Source organism: Penicillium expansum (assembly GCF_000769745.1).
Source record: "Penicillium expansum strain MD-8 chromosome Unknown contig268, whole genome shotgun sequence".
NCBI lineage: Eukaryota > Fungi > Ascomycota > Eurotiomycetes > Eurotiales > Aspergillaceae > Penicillium > Penicillium expansum.
Window position 1 is genome coordinate 295,500 of NW_015971324.1, and position 19,748 is coordinate 315,247.

General features: G+C 50.2%; 9 protein-coding genes across 9 annotated transcripts; 5 read left to right on the forward strand and 4 right to left on the reverse strand.

Annotated features, from left to right (window-relative positions):
- Nucleotides 1-741: 741 nt before the first annotated feature.
- PEX2_078120 (putative regulatory factor Sgt1) lies at nucleotides 742-2,671 on the reverse strand (the record flags this gene model as incomplete). Its single annotated transcript, XM_016745082.1, has 4 exons — nucleotides 742-2,070; nucleotides 2,142-2,341; nucleotides 2,409-2,587; nucleotides 2,646-2,671. 4 exons carry the CDS (start codon nucleotides 2,669-2,671, stop codon nucleotides 742-744), a joined length of 1,734 nt encoding a protein of 577 aa, XP_016598000.1.
- A 284-nt stretch (nucleotides 2,672-2,955) lies between these two features.
- PEX2_078130 (putative spindle-pole body protein (Pcp1)) lies at nucleotides 2,956-6,720 on the forward strand (the record flags this gene model as incomplete). The annotated part of the gene is made up of 3 exons (XM_016745083.1): nucleotides 2,956-3,525; nucleotides 3,593-6,420; nucleotides 6,480-6,720. The coding sequence occupies 3 exons, from the start codon at nucleotides 2,956-2,958 to the stop codon at nucleotides 6,718-6,720; spliced, it is 3,639 nt and encodes a 1,212-aa protein (XP_016598001.1).
- A 732-nt stretch (nucleotides 6,721-7,452) lies between these two features.
- PEX2_078140 (AAA family ATPase VPS4) lies at nucleotides 7,453-8,995 on the reverse strand (the record flags this gene model as incomplete). The annotated part of the gene is made up of 4 exons (XM_016745084.1): nucleotides 7,453-7,674; nucleotides 7,734-8,184; nucleotides 8,244-8,579; nucleotides 8,703-8,995. 4 exons carry the CDS (start codon nucleotides 8,993-8,995, stop codon nucleotides 7,453-7,455), a joined length of 1,302 nt encoding a protein of 433 aa, XP_016598002.1.
- A 295-nt stretch (nucleotides 8,996-9,290) lies between these two features.
- Nucleotides 9,291-9,846, forward strand: PEX2_078150 (tubulin-binding prefolding complex subunit YKE2; the record flags this gene model as incomplete). The annotated part of the gene is made up of 4 exons (XM_016745085.1): nucleotides 9,291-9,348; nucleotides 9,408-9,603; nucleotides 9,665-9,725; nucleotides 9,790-9,846. The coding sequence occupies 4 exons, from the start codon at nucleotides 9,291-9,293 to the stop codon at nucleotides 9,844-9,846; spliced, it is 372 nt and encodes a 123-aa protein (XP_016598003.1).
- Nucleotides 9,847-10,513: 667 nt separating this feature from the next.
- Nucleotides 10,514-12,499, reverse strand: PEX2_078160 (phosphoglycerate mutase, 2,3-bisphosphoglycerate-independent; the record flags this gene model as incomplete). Its single annotated transcript, XM_016745086.1, has 4 exons — nucleotides 10,514-10,721; nucleotides 10,789-11,371; nucleotides 11,429-12,166; nucleotides 12,355-12,499. The coding sequence occupies 4 exons, from the start codon at nucleotides 12,497-12,499 to the stop codon at nucleotides 10,514-10,516; spliced, it is 1,674 nt and encodes a 557-aa protein (XP_016598004.1).
- Nucleotides 12,500-12,618: 119 nt separating this feature from the next.
- On the forward strand, nucleotides 12,619-13,197 carry PEX2_078170 (mediator of RNA polymerase II transcription subunit 9; the record flags this gene model as incomplete). Its single annotated transcript, XM_016745087.1, has 1 exon — nucleotides 12,619-13,197. One exon carries the CDS (start codon nucleotides 12,619-12,621, stop codon nucleotides 13,195-13,197), a length of 579 nt encoding a protein of 192 aa, XP_016598005.1.
- A 521-nt stretch (nucleotides 13,198-13,718) lies between these two features.
- PEX2_078180 (glycine hydroxymethyltransferase SHM2) lies at nucleotides 13,719-15,285 on the forward strand (the record flags this gene model as incomplete). Its single annotated transcript, XM_016745088.1, has 3 exons — nucleotides 13,719-13,751; nucleotides 13,810-13,860; nucleotides 13,960-15,285. The coding sequence occupies 3 exons, from the start codon at nucleotides 13,719-13,721 to the stop codon at nucleotides 15,283-15,285; spliced, it is 1,410 nt and encodes a 469-aa protein (XP_016598006.1).
- A 1,068-nt stretch (nucleotides 15,286-16,353) lies between these two features.
- On the forward strand, nucleotides 16,354-17,459 carry PEX2_078190 (AMMECR1 domain-containing protein; the record flags this gene model as incomplete). Its single annotated transcript, XM_016745089.1, has 2 exons — nucleotides 16,354-16,943; nucleotides 16,994-17,459. The coding sequence occupies 2 exons, from the start codon at nucleotides 16,354-16,356 to the stop codon at nucleotides 17,457-17,459; spliced, it is 1,056 nt and encodes a 351-aa protein (XP_016598007.1).
- Nucleotides 17,460-17,879: 420 nt separating this feature from the next.
- On the reverse strand, nucleotides 17,880-19,272 carry PEX2_078200 (serine/threonine-protein kinase; the record flags this gene model as incomplete). Its single annotated transcript, XM_016745090.1, has 4 exons — nucleotides 17,880-18,492; nucleotides 18,549-18,879; nucleotides 18,939-19,029; nucleotides 19,096-19,272. The coding sequence occupies 4 exons, from the start codon at nucleotides 19,270-19,272 to the stop codon at nucleotides 17,880-17,882; spliced, it is 1,212 nt and encodes a 403-aa protein (XP_016598008.1).
- Between the last annotated feature and the right edge of the window lie 476 nt (nucleotides 19,273-19,748).

The following is a 19,748-nucleotide window of genomic DNA, read 5'->3' on the forward strand; positions in this document are numbered from 1 at the left end:
AAGGTTGAGCTTTCACGCCCTAGTCCACTGAGATGTTATCGCGTACTAGTTAGCCCCACTACCACTAGCAAGCCGACTCAAGCAGCTAGGGATCGTCCCGTTGAACCATATACCTTAGTAGAGTGGAACAGGTTTAGTGAAACTAAACAAGTTTTATGACTAGTACTTTGCTGGTGGAGGTCTATGGAAGGTGTGTGAATCTCTAGCGCGAGCTTAAACTGTCTCATGACATTTGACCAGAAGATGTGACGGGTCGAGCAGACATTTGATTTATTTCCACAAGCTACATTTTTAAAAGGGTATATGGTTACTTAACTCTGAGAAGACATATCAAGATTGGGAGGCAGCAAAGCCTCATTTATCCGCCCTGGGCCGTGTTGTTAAGCCCGACCCACAATCATCGGAAGTTGGGCATGGGTACAAGTTGAACACACCCGAAAGATGGAATCAGATGTGCCTTTTTATCTCTTGTTTTTCCATTAATAGCCATCATGGAACTCGTAAGATGTGGGTTCGAGCGCGTTATCAGCCCCGCTATCCCCAGGGGCGGATGTGTAAGGCCATATCACAGATATTGACCAGCAACCACAATAGGAATAACCCCTTGTCTTTGGTCGATGGATCGCCTTGACTAGCGAAACAAGCCATTTTTTCAGTCAATCGCATGGGGCTGGCGTTAAATCCATTTCAGACATGTCGAATGATTACTCGGACACATAGCTCAAACATGTACTGTCACCTTCAAGGGCGATCATATTTGGGCATGCGCATGTTCATCATTGACAGCATATTGCCTGCTGGACCAGAGGCTCCGGCTTGGCCCTGAAGACTTTCTAGCAAATTCTTAGCGAGGTTGATGTTGATGTTCTCATCCTCGTCATCTTCACTGGAGATCTTAGCAGCCTTTCCTTTAGATGCACTTGCTTCGTCAGAGGACAATTCTTGCGGACGTCGGTTGAGATCAAGTATACCCGTCCCTTGCAGTTCCGCCTCCATTCGCCGGGAGAGCTCCTTGATCTGCTCTGTGTCATCTTCCCCGTCCGAGTCGAGGTCTTGCACTCGTTTGCGGATGGAATCGGATCCAGAGGGCATGCCCATCATCTCTTTCATCATTCTGGAGAATTCCTCTTCGTTGAATGACGCGTCCTTATCCTCGCCTTCGCTGTCGACTTCCTCGTCTTCATCATCGCCCTCGACGTCAGAATCCGACTCAAAGTCATCAATGAAATCAGCACCATCGAAGCCCGCTGAGTTGTCATTTAGGAACTCTTCAAAGCGAGCCACAATTCGTTGAAGATTTTCCTGGGCACCAGAGTCACCGAATTTTCCAGCATCTTCTCCCTTTCCTTCGCCTCTTCCTTTGAGCTCTGTCTCCAGGTCTTCATAGTTGATATCGAGCCATTTTTCATCATCTTCTCGTTTGTCCCAGGTTTCTTGGATCTCTTGATCAGTAGGAAGGGGTTCATCCCCTGTCTCCACATCCTCGAGCAAGAACTTCATTTCCCTGACTGCAGGTTTATCTTGATTTTGGGGGTCGTACAGCAGCATCTCGAATCCACATGCAAGTTTCATCCCCGCTTCCGCCCGTTCATATGCTTTGTGATCCTCAGTTGAAGGCAGCTTGCCCGCCCAGGTATTTGGCACAGGAAATTCCTGGCTCTTGAGTTGCGCATATCCGACACGGGTAAACCTAACACTAACGTCGACCAAGTCGTCCGGCTTGAAAACAAGATCGGATGCATCCTTCGCTCGTAGTGGTCGCAAGGCGATCGGATCACGAACATAGAATGCCTCCACAGCAGGTGAGATATAGGCTGGCTTTTGGTGTAGGAGGAATGCAGCCTTGCGAGGAATTGTGATGATGGCGGAGTGAAGATTTTCGCTGATTTGCTGAGGGTATTTTCGTAGACGGTAAAAGGCCTCTTCTTGAATTATTGTCGAGCGGAGAAGGCGACCGGGTTCGTCCCTGATAATCTTTCGTGCCTCTGGAAGTGAAATTTTCTCGGTGACCTGTCTCTTTGCCTCTTGCTTGGGCTTGATGATTCGGAGCTCTCCTTGGTTGATCCACACCTTATCCATAAATTGGTTGATTAGTATGATGTCTCTAAAAAGCTGAAGTGAAGTGACTAGCCATAACTCACCCTATTGTCTGCGACATCTGGCTCTATCCATGCCGGGAGTGTTCCCGCAGCCTCAATGAGAAGGAACTCGCCATCGCCGTCCACCACTTTGACCCAGATATCTTTGTGCCGCTTGGTCAGTTCGCGGAGGAAGTACACAATGACCCATTCATCTTCAATAGAGTCGCCAAAGGTGGTGCGACCCTGTAATGAGGTGATTCCTAAACCCCGCGACAATTAGCTTTTAACTTTATTTAAATATAGGATTCAAGAATAAGTGTTCTGTACCATCTTCTTTTGTAATTTCCAATCGAAAGGCCTCACGCTGCCAAATGTAATCCTTGAGCAAATCTTTGGTTAAATCCGCTGCTGTACGTTGCACCTCAAGCAATCGTGCCCGGGTCTCGGCAGCTTCATCGATAACGGCGGGGGTGGGGGGGGGGGGNGGGGATATGATAAATTGAGTACTCGACAGCGTCGTCTGGGAGCTCTGGTTTTGGGATGGGACGGAAGGTTGATTGGAACCATGCGAGATCCTCTTCAGAAGTCATGGCTGATCTTGTACTTTCAAAGACCATGAATGACCTCATGCATTCTTCTGATAAAAAAAAAGTAAAGGCGGCGAGATTCACATCCCGTGATTTACACGCTAAGCCCAATTGAGTTAGAAATCAACAGAGGTGTCCGCGCTAGACCTAACACAGCCGGGGATAACTCGCCCAAAACACGTCTGTGATTGTCAAGCGTGAACTTTCGGCCTAAATTTTGCTCCTGCCCTTATTAACAGTGATGGTCACGCGCTGAAAGGTTTTGGCCCACCTCCCCCTGTTCAAACATGGCCTTCCCCTACATCGACACACCGCGCACCGAATACGACGGCAACGCGACTTACCTTACAACCGGATTTCGCAGCGCGGGGCGGCATCATTTGTCTGCACTCGATTCTCTTGAAAATTCTTTCCAAACACCATCGAAGGACAATGATGTGATCAAGGGTTTCGATAAACGCGTCACTCCGCGCGCCGGTGCCGCTTCCAAGTCTACAAGAAGCGCGTTACGACATCTTCCAGCAACAGCCCCCGAGAAGGGAGAGTTTACTCCGTTAATGAAGAGCGCGACGAAGAACAACCTTTTGAGGAATATGTCTGCGGCCCGAGGAACAGACGGTCCGAAAACTCCGGGATATCAGCGAGAGACCCATCGGAGCAATGTCCACACACCCGGCTTGCCTGCTATGGACATGTCTGATATATACGAGGAGGATCGGACGATGGAAGAGGCAACCCCAGTTCCGCATGCTGCAAGCAGTAGTGCGCAAAGCACACCACTGCCCGGGTATTCAGGACGCAACGGAGGAGTTCTCGGTGATGGAGGGAACAATTTGTCGCTCAAGGACCAAGCTATGGTATGATACACATCCCAACCGCGAGGCCTATACGCAACTCCCTGCAGGCTAATGCTGACGTTCACAGGCAATTGATCAACTGAGCAAAGTCAATTTCAGTTTGAAGCTGAGGATTCACTTCATGGAAGAACAACTCCAAAAAGCTGGCCCGGAATACAATAACGAAGCCCTCAAAGAAAACAGGGAGCTCAAGGTCTTGCGGCTAACGATGCAACGCGATATTTCTCGATACCGGAAGAGCCTCCAGCAGGCAGAGAAAGACCTTGAGGACTACCAGCTACAACTGGTGGAATTAAAGGAAAAATCATGGAGGGAGCAAGCGGATCAGACGGTACAGCGTGAAATGGATATGATGCGTGAAGAGCTTGAATCGCGTGACGTCGAACTCCGAGAAGCTCGTGACGAATTGAGGCAAATCAAAGATGCCCAATCGCAAGAGACCGATAAACTTCGTGACGATATTGAGGACCTAGAAGCAAGCTCGAGAGAGAAAGATCGGCTCCTCGAGGAACGGGAAGAAGAGCTTGAGGATCTGAAACGTAACGCCGAAGATAATGGCGCAGCTTCAGAGCTTCAGCTTGAGCTGGACCGTGCCAAGGAGCAGATGCAAGAGCTCCATGATAGTCTTGCCCAGGCCAAGCTCGAATCCAGAGAGTCGATGGATACTGCAAGGCAGGCTATTGAACAGAAGAATCGCGCCGAGGAGGACTTGAGAGAATTGCAGGACGAAATGTCGAACAAATCCTTTACCACCAAAGGGTTAAGCCGGCAAATGGAGGATAAGACCGAAAAGCTCGAAGAAGAGATACGCGAGCTGCAACGAGAGAACGATGCTCTGAGGGTAGAGCTGGAGAGTAAAACCAACCATGTGACTGTCCTCGAAGAGCGCTATCAAACTATCCAACATGGTCTAGAAGATAATGCCAACCAACTGGTTGAGGACCTTGATGTGGCCAGGCGTGATCGTGATCAAGCCCGACAGGACCTAAAAACCACTTCTGCTCGACTACAGGAGGCCTTGGACGAACTTCAGCGTGGAACGGACGAAAAGGAACTGCTTCAAACTCGCCATCATGCGCTGACCGATGAATCAGGAGGCCTACAAATCGAACTCGACCGTGCACAATCCCGAATCCGCGAACTTCAAAAAGCGGTTCAGGACGCCACATCTCGCGCTCAGGATGAAGGGCACAACATTCGCTGGCAGCACAAGGCGGAACTTGAACGGCTGCAAGAGGAGATCGAAAACCTTCACCATGAGATTGAGGAGAAGGAGGGCCGATTTGCAGTCGATCAAAGTCGCTGGGAAAGCAGCAAGCGCACTCTACAATCAGAGAAAGCATGGGCAGAAGGCCAAGCGGCAGACTTGAAGCGAACTATCGACACTCTTCAGGAAGCCGGTAGCACATACTCTGGGAAGGAGTCTAGGCTACAAGAGGCCATTGATAGCGAGAAAAAGCGCTACACGCAAGAAAAGGCTATGCTGAATCGCCAAATCCAAGATCTTAAAGATGACCTTGATAAGACAAGACGCGACCTTGATGAAAAACGAGACGAGCTTCTTACGGCGAAGCAAGATGCTCGAGTATCTAAACGCGAAGAGCAAGCACTTGCAGACAAGGTGCGAGCTTTGGAAGACGAGGTGATCGTTTTACAATCTAGTCTGGCGGATGAGCAAGAAATTGCCAAGGGTCGACAAAACGGGACATCGGACCTGGACAAAAACCTGGAAAAGTCTATTGCCGAGAGACAGAAGCTCCGTGATCAACTTGCAAATGCTCATGTCGAGATATTTGACCTGAAGGCTTCGGTGCAGGAGATTGAAGCCGAACGCATCGAGCTTCAAGCCCAACTCGACCGAGTCCAGAACGCAGATGACACCACCCGATTTGACCGCGACAAGCTTGAACTGCGCAAGACTATAACAAGACTTGACAACGAACTCAAAGTGCTGCGAGATGCCAAAGCGTCCCTTGAGGACCAGCTTGTCTCGGAAAGTGAACGATTTGCAGCAGAGGAGGGTCGCCTTTCGGCTGAAATCGATCGCCTTCAGGACAAATTGCTTGCTGGCTCTGGTAACCGAGATCGAGAACTTACTTCGGCCAAGACGAAGGTACAGCGCCTGGAGCGTCGCGCCCAAGAACTGGAAGCTCTTCTTGAGCAGCACCAGCAGCCTGTGATGGAGAGTGAACAATCCGGTACACATGGGGACCTCTCTTTACTTCGACACAGCCTAGAGGAGGCTAGGAAACGCGAAAAAATCCTCCTCCAGCGTGAATCTAAGCAGAAATCTTCTGCGCAAAGCTATAAGTCCCGAGTTGATGAATTGGAAAAGGATCTTCATGATGCGATGATGAACAAATTCGAGTCACACTCCCCACATAATTCTCCATCAAACAAGCTTCATGAAGAGCTACGCAGTCTACGAAAACAAGTGGCTGAAGCGCACCGATCCCTCCAGAAGGTGAACGCAAAAAACCGAGAGCTAGAACGTGCTGCAATGAAAGAAGAGGACCAAAAGGACTTCCATGAGCTCCTTAGGTCCTCCACCCTCGAGGCCGAATCACTAGCCCTAAAACTTTCCGAACGGGAAGCGCGCCTGAACGAATTGAAGACACATGTGCGCCGGATTCGCGAAGAACGAGATGCTCACAAGCGCGAGGCTGAAACAGTAACCAAAAATCTCGATGCTTTACAACGACGCCACGACGAAATCCTCGAGAAAACCTCCCTTTCCAAGTCAACCAACAAGACCAAACATGAAAAAGAGATCCGAGGCCTAGGCAAGGAAATCATCTGGCTTCGTGCTCGCCTGCAGCGTGAAGAAAAGTTCCGCCGTGATCTTGCCTGGAGCAAGGGCTTGATGGAACTTGGTGAACGCGTCCGAGTTGCATGGTTCGTGTCCCCAGTTCTATCGAATACTATTTGCAATATAGCTAACAGGTTACTAACAGCAACGATGCCGACCTCCGCATGATTTCAGAGATGGGCGTGCAGGCCCGTGACAGAGCTCCTGTCCGCACTCCACGCCATAAATTAAAATCCGCCATATCTCTTGTGAGGGCGGCTGTCCGCATGAAAAAGATGAGCAGTGATTGGAAGCGGACTAAGAAACTGGGCGAGGGCTTGAAGCGTGCTAAGACTGAAATGCTCAAGCGTCGTGAGAGCTCGAACAAGAGCTTGCTCGGCCAGTAGATGGATCGGTTCTGTGTTTATGTCATTCGTTGTGATTTTATCTCTTGTTCTTCCAGCGTCGACCTTCTGTCATGAGAGATTCCCCCGACATGTCTTGCAAGTATACTAAGTTTTTTTTCAACTTGTTTTGTCTTTCTGTGTCTCCCTTCACTTTTTTATTGAGGCGTTTTAGGGCTGGCTTTGTGCCGGTTTGTTCGAATCATTTGTGCATAGTGTCATCCCAGGGAGGAATTTGATGAGTTGAGAACAGTTATTCATTTAGGTAGTGTCTGTCAGTGCAAAAATTGAGCTCTGGTGGGCATTAATTACACCTACAAGCAATGGCGAATGAACCATACAAGTTTGTAGTCTTCAAAGCAGTATGTATACTACTCGCACGCTTTCCTATGACGGAGACACTCGCGGGGATAGCCCTGGAGACACATGAAATATTTGCTTAGCCAACGCCTCGCCATTGCCAAAAGTAATTGAGAAACGCTTCTAAACACCAAGCTCTTCGGAGACAGCCACCAAAAAAACACAGGAATCCGAAATGAAGCAAACATTGACATGGACACAGATAAAGGGGATGAGAAAATGGAGACTATGAGCAAGGACATGAGATATTCAGCTTTCGTCCTCCCTGGACAAAGCCAGGAAGCCAGGATTTTATGCTGTTGATCAACTGAGGTAGAAAGATTCAGATTTCGGTGGCCGTGATCGGTGGAACATCGACCAATTCGAAGGATACGATCAGGCGCCTTCACTGCCGAATTCTTGGGTCCATTCAGCGTTTCTCGTGAGATCCTCTCCGCTAACGGTTGGTCGAGAGTTCTTAACTGCTTTGATGAAATCCTTGAGGGTGAGAGGTGGCTCCAGAAGCTTATCTGCATCGATGTCGAGCCAGGTCATTTCCTCTGCGCCCGCATCCCCTGGTGAGCAGGGCGTGACTTTCTCTACGCCCTCATCGAGTACCTATAACAGAGCCGGGTTAGTTGCTGTGAATTGGAACAGTGAGAACTGAGTATACATACCTTCTTATAATGTGTTGCTCCTTGAATCTTGCGGATTGGCTGCATCAGTGCATCCTGCACGCAAATACTAATATCGCTACCAGAATAGCCATCGCTTAGATCGGCCAATTGGCGATAGTCAGTCTGCGTCATTTGACACGGCGTCGAGCCCACGGCTAGCATGAACATCTTCATTCGTGCATTGTAGTCGGGAAGACTGATGTGTACTCTTCGCTGGAATCGTCGCCGAATAGCAGCATCCAGTTGCCAGGGGATATTGGTTGCACCCAGAATCAAAACGCCCTTCGAGTCTTTGCCGACACCGTCCATCTGTACAAGTAATTCGGTTTTGATACGCCGTGAGGCCTCAGATTCTCCTTCGCCACGGGGTCCGCACAACGCATCGACCTCGTCGATGAAGATAATCGCGGGCTTGTTCTCACGAGCCATGTTAAACAATTGCTTCACGAGTCTAGATGCGAATTAGTACGCAACTCTCGAAGCTCCCGTAGATAAAGAGATGTGCCCTACCTTTCACTCTCACCCATCCACTTCGAGACCAGGTCACTACTGCTGACACTGAAGAATGTGCTGTTTGCCTCCGTTGCCACGGCTTTGGCAAGATAAGATTTTCCTGTTCCTGGAGGACCGTAAAGCAGAATACCCTTCCAGGGTTGGCGCTTGCCAGTGAACAAGTGGGGGAACTTGATGGGAAGAATGACAGCTTCCTTCAATGCTTCCTTTGCATTCTCCAGGCCAGCAACATCCTCCCACTTCACGTTCGGCTTGTCCGACAGAATAGCTCCTTGAAGCGCTGATCGAAGCTTTTTCGCTTCCGCATCTTCGCCGTTATCGTCATCTTCCTTTCTATACGACCCAGTGTTGTTAGCGGGGGTAACGTAGGACAATAGCTCACTCGCTAATACTGTTTATCCCACATATGGGGGTGCTAGAGCGAGGAACCCTTGTGAAAAGAAGTCGAGTACATACCCTCCCTTCCCACTGCCTTGCGCCACCTTTCCATTTGCGCCAACCGCACTTGGTTTTTTCCGGTCCTCGGCCAGGTGATTCTTAAGCTTCTCCGCGCGATCCATATACTCGCCGGCCTTTGAGCGAATCATCTCCTTCGATTTCGGGTTCTTCTCCCATTTCAAGGCCAGCATGAACAACTCCAGTGCGGAGTAGTACATCTGATAAGCCTTTTCGTACTCCCCATCGTTGTCATTCTCGATCGCCTTCTTGACCGTATCGATCGCCCGCCCCAGGAAATCCGTATTGCTCATGATAGGCAATGCTTGTACTGTCTGGGGTAGAGGTAGCAAGTCGACCGCGGAGGCAGATGTGATAAAGCGGGGAGAGGGGAGCAAGGGTTGGGGCAATGGGCCAAGGCTGGAGGGATAGGCAGCGAGTTACTAGAAGAGAAAACTTGAAGATTCTTTGGGGTAGAAGAAAAGAGGAAGTACAAAACAGCCCTAGAACCGAGGGTTGATGGGAATTGGAGGGGAAAGTGAGAGTGGAAGTTGTTTACGGGCGGGAGCCATTGATTTTCCCTCCTCCCACTTCACCTCCAAGTTCACCATGGACGCCCAGAAACAGATTCAAGCACTTTCGGAAGAGTTCCAGGGACTGCAGACCGGTATGTCTAAATATCTAATTGATCACAGCAATAGCTACTGATCTTTCTCGCACATCCAGAGCTTGAGGTTCTGGTCGACGCCCGCCAGAAACTCGAATCGCAGCAGCAAGAGAACGAAGGCGTGCAGACTGAGTTCGCTCAGCTGGACGATGACTCCAACATTTACAAGCTCGTCGGCCCGGTGTTGCTGAAGCAGGATAAGACTGAAGCCACCATGGCCGTCAACGGTCGGTTGGAGTTCATTGAGAAGGAGATGTGAGTGCTACTACCTTGACCACTGTGAATCAACGAAAATGTGCTGACTGAGAATCTACAGCAAGCGAATTGAAGGCGAGATTGATGCGACACAAGAGAAGAGTGAGAAGATGCGCTCAGAGGTAAACCACCCTCATTCAACTGCAATCCACCCCCACTATGTTCATATTCTAACCCCTCACCCAGCTCATCCAACTCCAAAGCCAGGCTCAACAGCAGGCTGCTGCTTCGGCCTCCGCATAAGGTCAAAACCCCCCCAGAACCCGCAGGCGAAGAAGGATATATCACCCGGAGATGCAATAGGTGGCGTGCGAGCCACGAAGCTACCGTCGGATGGGGCCAACCCTCAACTAGTTCACAGTGATTCAGTGCAAGGGCTCTGTAAGTGTGAACCCTATTTTGGAGGCACGATATCTCAAGGAATGCTTGAGCGTTGAGGACCAAATCCCAATTGAGTTGGGATAGCCTGGAAACGTATGATTTGTGCAGGTGCCTGACACCATAACAGCGCATAGATCAGATTAAAGATATACCCTCGGATTTTTAATGCAATACTCCCAAAAGCGATCAATTGGTCTTTGAATGTGGAAGTTATCTGATAGTGTCAATCATTCTGACCCGGAATTAATCAATATACTTACATGATGAAGTCTACATAATGACATAGTTATGTAGCTTACGCTTCATGCCTTTGATCTTTTATTAATGCGCTCCGGTGAGAACTCTGTTTAAAAAAGTGTATCACAAAGGACACATGTATGTACCCAAAAAAGCTACTTGAGTGGACACTCCAAGAAGCGAGAGGATAGATGACTTCTGATACTATAAAAGAAGAAGGAAGATCATGTGTATATTGACAAAATTCTATTCATTGATTCATAATCAAACATTTATGTACGAAAAACATTATCTAGGACTTGATCAGCAGGTTCTCACCGGTCATCTCCTCGGGCTGCTCGACGCCCATGGCAGCGAGAACGGTAGGCGCAACATCACCCAAGACACCGCCCTTCTTGAGGCTCCAGCCTTCAGGGGCGTTAGCCATAACGAAGGGAACCTTGTTAAGGGTGTGGGAGGTCTTGGGGGTACCCTTCTCGTTGAGCATCTCCTCGGCGTTTCTGCGAATGTGAGTTAGCTAGCAGTTCTCTTGATGGGAGCTGTTCGTGTCTCGCATAATTAACTTACCCGTGATCGGCAGTGATGAACAGAACGTAGTTGTTCTTCTTGCAAGCCTCGTAGATCTCGCCAATGGCCTTGTCAGTGGCAGCAACACCCTGGATGGCAGCCTCGTACACGCCAGTGTGGCCAACCATGTCGGGAGGAGCGAAGTTGTTCATGACAAAGTCGAACTTCTGCTCGCCAAGGCGCTCAGCCATCTTGGTACCGACAGCAGCTGCACTCATCTTTGGGTCAAGATCGTAGGTAGCAACTCGGGGCGAAGGGATCATATCGCGCACTTCACCGGGGAAATCCTTCTCGATGCCACCGTTGAAGAAGAAAGTGACGTGAGCGTACTTCTCAGTCTCAGCAATGTGGCATTGCTGGAGGTTCTTCTTGGCGAGCCATTCGGCCAGCACGTTACCCATGTGTTGCGGGGGGAAAGCAACATCGAAGGTGTAGTCAGTCTTGTACTGGGTCATGGTGGTGAGGGAGATGTTCTTGGGGTAGGGGAAGTCGGGGCGCGGGGAGCGGTCATGGTCGCCCAGCAGTTGGGTGATTTCACGGACACGATCCGAACGGTAGTTGAAGAAGAAGAGAGTATCGTCATCTATACAGGCTCAATTAGTTCTCGTGACATTGCCTTTTAGGCTCGGACTACACGTACCCTGGACACGGCGCTCCTTGCCGCCAACAATGATGGGCTTCAGGAACTCATCATTCTCCTTCTTCTCGTAGCGCTCCTTGATGGTCTGTAGCGGGTCCGAGCTGTCCTCACCCTCGCCAGTGACCAGACCCTTGAGGCCAACCTCAACACGCTCCCAGCGCTTGTCGCGGTCCATAATGTAGTAGCGGCCCACGACAGTGGCAATCGCACCGATACCGATTTCCTGGGTCTTCTCAAGCACCTGCTGCATGAACTTGTCGGCGCTCTTGGGGTCGGTATCACGTCCATCGGCGAAGAAGTGGATGAAGACCTCGGGAATCTGCATGTCCTTGGCAACCTGGAGCAAGGCGAACAAGTGAGTGATGTTGGAGTGAACACCACCATCTGAAACCAAGCCCAGAAGGTGCAGACGTCCATTGCCCTCCTTTGCACGGGTGAAGGACTTGACAACGCTGGGCACCTTGCCCATCTCGCCCTTCTTAAGGGTCTGGTCAATGCGAACACTGTCCTGCCAGACAACACGACCAGCACCAATATTCAGGTGACCGACCTCACTGTTGCCCATCAGACCCTCAGGGAGACCGACAGCGAGCGAGGAGGCATCCAACTCGGAGAAGCCCTGGGCGGTCTTGGAGTTGGGCTCGGCGAAGCCGGACATGTGTGGGGTATCGGCCGCGGCGATGGCATCTCCCTGGGGTGGGGAGTTGGGGCCTGCAATACCCCAGCCATCAATCACAACTATAAGCCTTACATTAGCGGGCATATCTTTTGAGGACCTGGGTGGCAGTTAATCATACTCAAGGCAACTTTTTGGTCAGCCATAGTGGGGTTTGTTATGGTGATTGAATTACACCTAGAATTATACGAACACTGATCAATTGCTGAACCAAGATAAATTTTAACAATAAACCGACAAATCTGCTTACCTTTATACAGATGTTTAGAGGAGAAGAGATCGAACGAGGGAGAATCAGACCACGAACGCAGAAAAAAGGCCGCCGGTGAAGGAGGGGCATGGGCCCCGACGTCACCGTCACCGGGTGCCAGGAGCGTATTTGCTGAGATAAGCATGTGTTGCGACCGAATCTACAGGGTGTCTTCCGACTCTTCCCTAAAGACTTACCCCAGCCGGGATCTACTCGTCCTTCAGACATCTTCCCTCGGGATCTTTTGAGTCAACATTCCCGACAATGGCTTCTCGATCCCCGCCAGTGGGCACCCCGCTGCTGAAATCCCCGGTTCCCGAGACGTCCTTTAAAGACGCGCCAACACCAGCACCGCAAACAGTACCCTTCCCTTCACCACAGACCTTTGAGATAATCCCACCATTGCATGGGATTCTTTCTCGCTTGCTATCCGCCAAAGGTCAACAAACAGGTTCATCAGACGCAACCGGGGATACAACAGGGGTCCCAGGAGCTTCCCAAGCGCAGACCCAACAAACACCTTCAAACATCCCTAATGGTGGACACAATGGGAACACTACCTCTTCGCATGCTGTAACAGAAGTATCAGTCCTCGGTTCAAGTGCCCGCCCGCCACTCGATGTGAAAAACCTCCCTACCGAAACCAGCTCTGTCAGGATTCGAATTCAGAAAGCTCGTACAGTCGTCGAAGGGTTGCCAGATGTACATCGGTCTGTTGATGACCAACAAGAAGAGATTGCAGAGCTGGAGGATCGTGTGAGACGGCTGCGCTCTGTCATCTCTGACTTTGGGAATCGAGCAGGAATGCTACAGGAGAACAATACGAGGACCGTGGAGGCATGAGGACCCTCGAGGCATGAGGACCGTGGAAGCATGAAGCTTGAACTTGAAACTTTCGGTTTACAATGGGAATTCTCAAGTCAGCCAAGTGTTGCAGGATTTTCAGATCAATTTATTTGGCGTTTAAAAGGAAATACCCTGGTGTTTTTTTAGCGATCATTTCAAGACAGCAAAAGGTGCCATCATTTCATTAGCTGTGGCAAACCAGCAATTCATACTCTATTTCCTCTTTTCTCTCTTTTCTCTCTTTTCTCGAAGAACGTTCAAAGGAAATAAGCAATTTTCATTGTTTTGAACCTTCAACCAAAGTACCATTTTCCCCCTAGTTACAAATTTTATAACCTAAAACCCGAATCCGGCCAGCTTTCTCCGATATCGTTCGGTGTGTTAAAGTTCAGCGCCTGAGGCAACGGAAGATCCCCTCCCCCACCACTTCCATTTAATTTTTCGCCTTCTCTTCACCTCCCCTCCTCCATAGCAATTTTCTCTGTTTATTCTCAGAAGACAGATTACCATACTTCATCATGACTTACGCTCTTTCCGAGTCCCACCGGGACGTGAGTATCACATCTACCCTCATTTCTAGCATTTAAGTCATTGACTCATCGATTATAGCAAATGCACAACTCCCTCGTGTCTAGCGACCCGGAGATTGCCTCCATCATGGTACGTCGAAATAATCCATTTAGGACCTGCAGTTGAATGCATTGTCCCGTATTGTCCCCACCAGAAAAACGAGCTGTGCTAATTGTCCTATTTGTACAGGAGAAGGAAATCCAGCGTCAGCGTGAGTCAATCGTCCTGATTGCCTCCGAGAACTTCACTTCTCGTGCTGTCTTCGATGCCCTTGGTTCGCCCATGTGCAACAAGTACTCCGAGGGTTACCCCGGTGCTCGTTACTACGGTGGCAACCAGCACATCGACGCCATTGAGATCACCTGCCAGCAGCGTGCTCTCAAGGCATTCAACCTCGACCCCGCCAAGTGGGGCGTCAACGTCCAGTGCCTTTCTGGTAGCCCCGCCAACCTCCAGGTCTACCAGGCTCTCATGCGTCCCCACGACCGCTTGATGGGCTTGGATCTCCCCCACGGTGGTCACTTGAGCCACGGCTACCAGACCCCCTCCAGGAAGATCTCTGCCGTTTCCACCTACTTCGAGACCTTCCCTTACCGTGTCAACCTTGAGACCGGTATCATCGACTACGACACTCTTGAGCGTAACGCCGAGATGTACCGCCCCAAGTGTCTGGTCGCCGGTACCTCCGCCTACTGCCGTCTGATTGACTACAAGCGCATGCGCGAGATTGCCGATAAGGTTGGCGCCTACCTCATCGTCGACATGGCTCACATTTCTGGTCTGATCGCCGCTGGTGTCATTCCCTCTCCCTTCGAGTACGCCGATGTTGTGACCACCACCACTCACAAGTCTCTCCGTGGCCCCCGTGGTGCCATGATCTTCTTCCGCAAGGGTGTCCGCAGCACCGATAAGACCGGCAAGGATGTTCTCTACGACCTCGAGAACCCTATCAACTTCTCCGTCTTCCCTGGCCACCAGGGTGGTCCCCACAACCACACCATCACTGCTCTGGCTGTTGCCCTCAAGCAGGTTGACACCCCTGAGTTCAAGCAGTACCAGGAGCAGGTCATCAAGAACGCCAAGGCTCTCGAGGAGGAGTTCAAGGTTCTCGGTCACAAGCTCGTCTCCGACGGCACTGACAGCCACATGGTCCTCGTTGACCTCCGCGCCAACAGCCTCGACGGTGCTCGTGTTGAGGCCGTTCTGGAGCAGATCAACATTGCCTGCAACAAGAACTCCATCCCCGGTGACAAGTCGGCCCTCACTCCTTGCGGTGTCCGCATTGGTGCCCCCGCCATGTCTTCCCGTGGTATGGGCGAGGAGGACTTCAAGCGCATTGCCCGCTACATTGACCAGTCCATTTCCCTCTGCAAGAAGATCCAGAGTGAGCTTCCCAAGGAGGCCAACAAGCTCAAGGACTTCAAGGCCAAGGTCGCCAGTGACAGCGTTCCTGAGATCCTTGCTCTCCGCAAGGAGATTGCTCAGTGGGCCAGCACCTTCCCTCTCCCCGTTTAAATGGGATATTGAGGTCTGAGTATGAGTTACGGAAAATCAAAGCGGGATCTATATTATGGATCCCACGAGTTCAACATCATTTCGTATAACAAAAGAAAAATACATGGGTGCGTTTTTAGGGGTTAATTACCGGACTGCTTTTTCAACCTGACGCGGGTCATTGGGATATGGGAATGCTTTTTTGCATGTGAAACGAGCAATGTTATTTTTGGCGGTTGGGCCTCGCACTTATTCAACAGCGGGCTCATATGAATTTCTAAGGGGAAAAGTTCAACATTTAATTGGGCGTCCTATGTACATTCTACAATCTGTTCTCAACACAAGGATCTATAGAATCCAAGGACTATTTTCTTCTCATCTTTATCCTTTTAAGACAGTGCCATGTGTAGATTCCTGGTCGGTTTTGCCTGGGCTTGGCCCTATACCTGGTGATATAGCTTATCCGGCCTTCCGATGCCCTTGTTGGTAGTCTTTTTTGAAAGTCTTTCTAGTTGTCTCTTTTTATAGATGTTCCCGTCCCCTGTTTTGATGTTGTAGCTAGAATATAGGCGGCGAAAGCAGCTTAGAATATATATATACTTCATCTTTTCTTCCTCTTTCTTCAACTATCTCAGCCTTACCATGTTCCACTTTTTTCGATTGCGTGTGTTCAGGCAAAGCAGGAAGATACTGTTATATATACTATTTATATTGTGCTATGTAGTACTGTAGGTATCCCAACTGGCGCCAATAGACTGCCGTTCACGTGAGCGACGGATAACACTTCCCAACTTTGGTAGACTCCCGGTTCTCTTTCTCTTTCTCTTTCTCTCTTGATTTGTTCCTGCTTTCTGATTTTCTCTCTCTTGCCCTTGACTCTTCGTTACTGCACTGCTTTATACTCTCCTACGGCCTATAGCCTTGGCTCTCATTGGAGTTCCAGTCGATAAGGACGCAGTTTCTTATCGCCCCGGGCCATTGCGGAGACCACATACTTCACCAACTTGACTTTGGTTGAAGAACCCAAAGCAGTGCATTTCTTCTAAAAGACGTCACTGGGGAACCAAGAGAAAACGGAACCTTCCCAACATGGCGAATACCGCTCAATGCTACTATTGCTTTGAGTCTCTCCTTGCTTCATTCGAGGATCGCGAACCCCCCACTCTGGCAGCCGTAGAGGCCTTATGGGAACAACACGAGCAAACTAAGAAGTTGTCGAGTCTTGAAGAGCAAGTTGAAGAAGAAACAGACCAACAGCAGTCCGTAAATGAACAAGTCGAAGATGACGATAGCAACCAATCGTCCCAGTCGAGTAGTCAGCCGAAGAAGCTGCAACTCCGCAGCATCAGCCGTCTTCAGAGCCAATTCTCCGCCTCTTCCAGCGCAGCCACATCTTCATCGTCTGCATCCAATACTTCTTCCAACTCGCTACAGTCCAGTTCAACCAATATCACCGAGCCAAGTGCGGTTTCCAACACCCCCCAGCTGAGATCGCCTGATCAGCGATATCCCCTGTTCGTGACATGGAACACCCTGTCACGAAGCGGACACAAGTCTCTACGCGGGTGCATAGGGACATTCGAGGGACAGGAACTTGCAGCGGGGTTGAAGTCCTACGCTTTGACCTCGTACGTGGTTCCCATTGAATACCCCTCTCTCGCTACAATGCACAAACAAAGGTACATCCCTATCTATATATCAAACTAACTCACATATTATCTTGCTTTAGGGCCTTCGATGATACCCGTTTTGAGACCATCCCTAAATCCCTTATCCCCTCACTATCATGCTCTCTCACACTCCTTGGGTCCTTCGAGCCGTGTAAGGATGCCATGGACTGGTCTCTGGGTACTCACGGGCTGCGGATCTCCTTCATCCACCGCGGCCGTCGCTATGGTGCCACTTATCTTCCTGACGTCGCTGTCGAGCAGGGCTGGACCAAAGAAGAGACCGTGGAGAGCTTGATGCGAAAGGCAGGCTGGGATGGTGCTGGCGGCAGTACTGCACGGAGACTGCTGCGCGGTGCAGCTGGTGGGAACTCCGGCGCTACTAAGCCCTGGGACCAGGTCTCGGATTTCCGTACTGTCAGATATCAGGGGCTTAAGGCAAGCGCTAGTTATGCGGAGTGGCAGGAATGGCGAGAGTGGGTTCTCTCTCTAGATGACGGTGAGGAGATCCTGGAAGGCGCAGATTGATTAGCATTTACTTTTAGATCGCTTTGCTTTTCGTCCCACATCTCAACGCTTCAAGTGGGACTGATGATTATAATGACTATGATGATGCTGCTTCTTTATTTTCTTGTGTGAGTTTTCAGTTAACAGCTTTTCCGAATGGGCATTAATAAGGAATGGCAATGGTCTGGCATCTCAGCTTCATAAAGATAGTGAATAAGTATTTTAAACCGAGACTCATCCAAGAATTATTGATTATAAACACCGCCATCATTTATTGTAATTGATAATTGTGTAATACGTAGAGACATCGAAAAGGAGCCAACTAAAGTAAACGTCCCAGACCAGAGAAGAGCAGCCAGTGATTCTCCAAATCCGAAGACGAACATCCCCACGGACGAAACACAGCATATACAAAAAGCAAAGAATACATATCCATGCATCCTAACGAGGAGTCCGACTCCACAAACCAGCAACCATCTCCTTGACCCTCCGCTCCTGAGCCCGGATCTGCTCCTCAGTCTGCCCACGCGCATTACCACGACTATCAATCTGCATCTGAGTCGGGCCACCAGCATTAACCGGCGCAGGTGGAGGAGCATGCTGGTTCTCCTCAATAATCTCATCACCATTGACACGCTCAGGCTTAGGATCGACGCTCATAACGCCGTCCATCATGAAGCCGCCGCCTTCGCGGAGCTTGTTGATAGCCCGCACAGTGTCGATAGCACGGTGCAGCGTGCGGCGCGCGTTGAAATTCTTCTTGACCGTCGGCAGCAGATCTTCACCTGAGCCGACCTTGCCGCTGTCATAGGCCAGATTGACCCATGGGTGCTGGAGAGCTTCGTGGGCTGTCATTCGTGATTGCGGGTTGACAGTCAGACATCTGTTGATGAAGTTGCGGGCTTCCTGTGATACACCGCGCCAGTACTCGAGCGGCGTGAAGGAGTAGTCTGCTGCTAGGATTGCTTGCATCTCTTCGAGATTGGAGTCCCGATCGAAGGGTGTGTATCCGCATAGCAGGAAGTAGGTGATCACGCCGATAGCCCAGATGTCACTGGAAGGGGATGGCTGTTAGTGAAAGATTAAACAATCGTAATGAGATGGACTTACACTGGCTTGCCGTGACCGCTCTTTTTGAAGATCTCTGGTGCCATGTATCCTGGCGTTCCGCAGGTTGTCGTCAGGACGTGGAACTGCTCCTCGTCCATGATCCTCGACAATCCGAAATCGGCAATCAATAGATCGGCGTTGTCTTCTGGCGTGCGGAAAAGCAGGTTCTCAGGCTTCAGATCACGGTGCACGATCCCATGGTCATGCAGATAGGCCACGGCGGAGAGTACTGCGCGGATAAGGTCTGCAGCGTCCGACTCGTAGTAGCTACCTTTGCGACAGATGCGGTCAAAGAGTTCCCCGCCCAGCGCGAGATCAGTGACAAGATATACTAAAACGCATCACTGGTTAGTGGGGACGCGATTGGCGTTATCATGGAGCAAAACACACAGTTGTTCATAGTCTCAAAGTAGTCGACCAGCGTGAGAATGTTCTGGTGGCCCAGTGACACCTTCTTCAATACTGCGATCTCATTCCGGACCTGTATATTTTCGGAAGACGTCAGTCATGCTCTTGTCTCCGTGGTTGTGGTTATCCCGGCACACACCATATGCTCGCGCCCGGACATGAGACGCTTGTTAATGACCTTCGCCGCATAATAGCGACCGGTATCGATGTGCACACATTCCTTTACAACAGAGTACGAACCAGCGCCCAGTGTCTTTCCGGTCTTGTATCGGCACGGCTGGACCTTCGGCTTCTGGCTCGGGGGTTGTGCCGCCATTGCGAATAAAACCAAGTGGGGGACGCGCGACGCGAATTGTGGGGGGATGGGGAAGTTGTGCGACGCAAAATGCGAGTGAAGGACTGAGCGCAAGCTAGAGGGGTTCGACTTGAGGGTGCGCTATATATGTATACGCCTGTCCTTATGTACCTGCAAGATCCAAAGTCAGCCCTGCGGTCAAGTGGCACAGGAGTCCAGCGCGAAGACCCGAGGTGAGACTGCGCAGAAAATACTCACAGCTGAGCGACAAGTGCCGATGACACCTGGGCTTATGGTGTCCCTAGCGGTTCTATCGTGATATTTTCCGAGGGACTGCGGGGGTTTGAAGTCGAAGATCGTGGGGAATGTCGTTGGCGGGGCTAATTGGGAAGGGCTGAAACGTCAGATGAAACTATTAAACACTCCAACTCCAAGACGTTGTTAGTTGAAATAGAAAATGTTTAGAAAATAAGAAGTTGAATTATAAAGGCCGATGT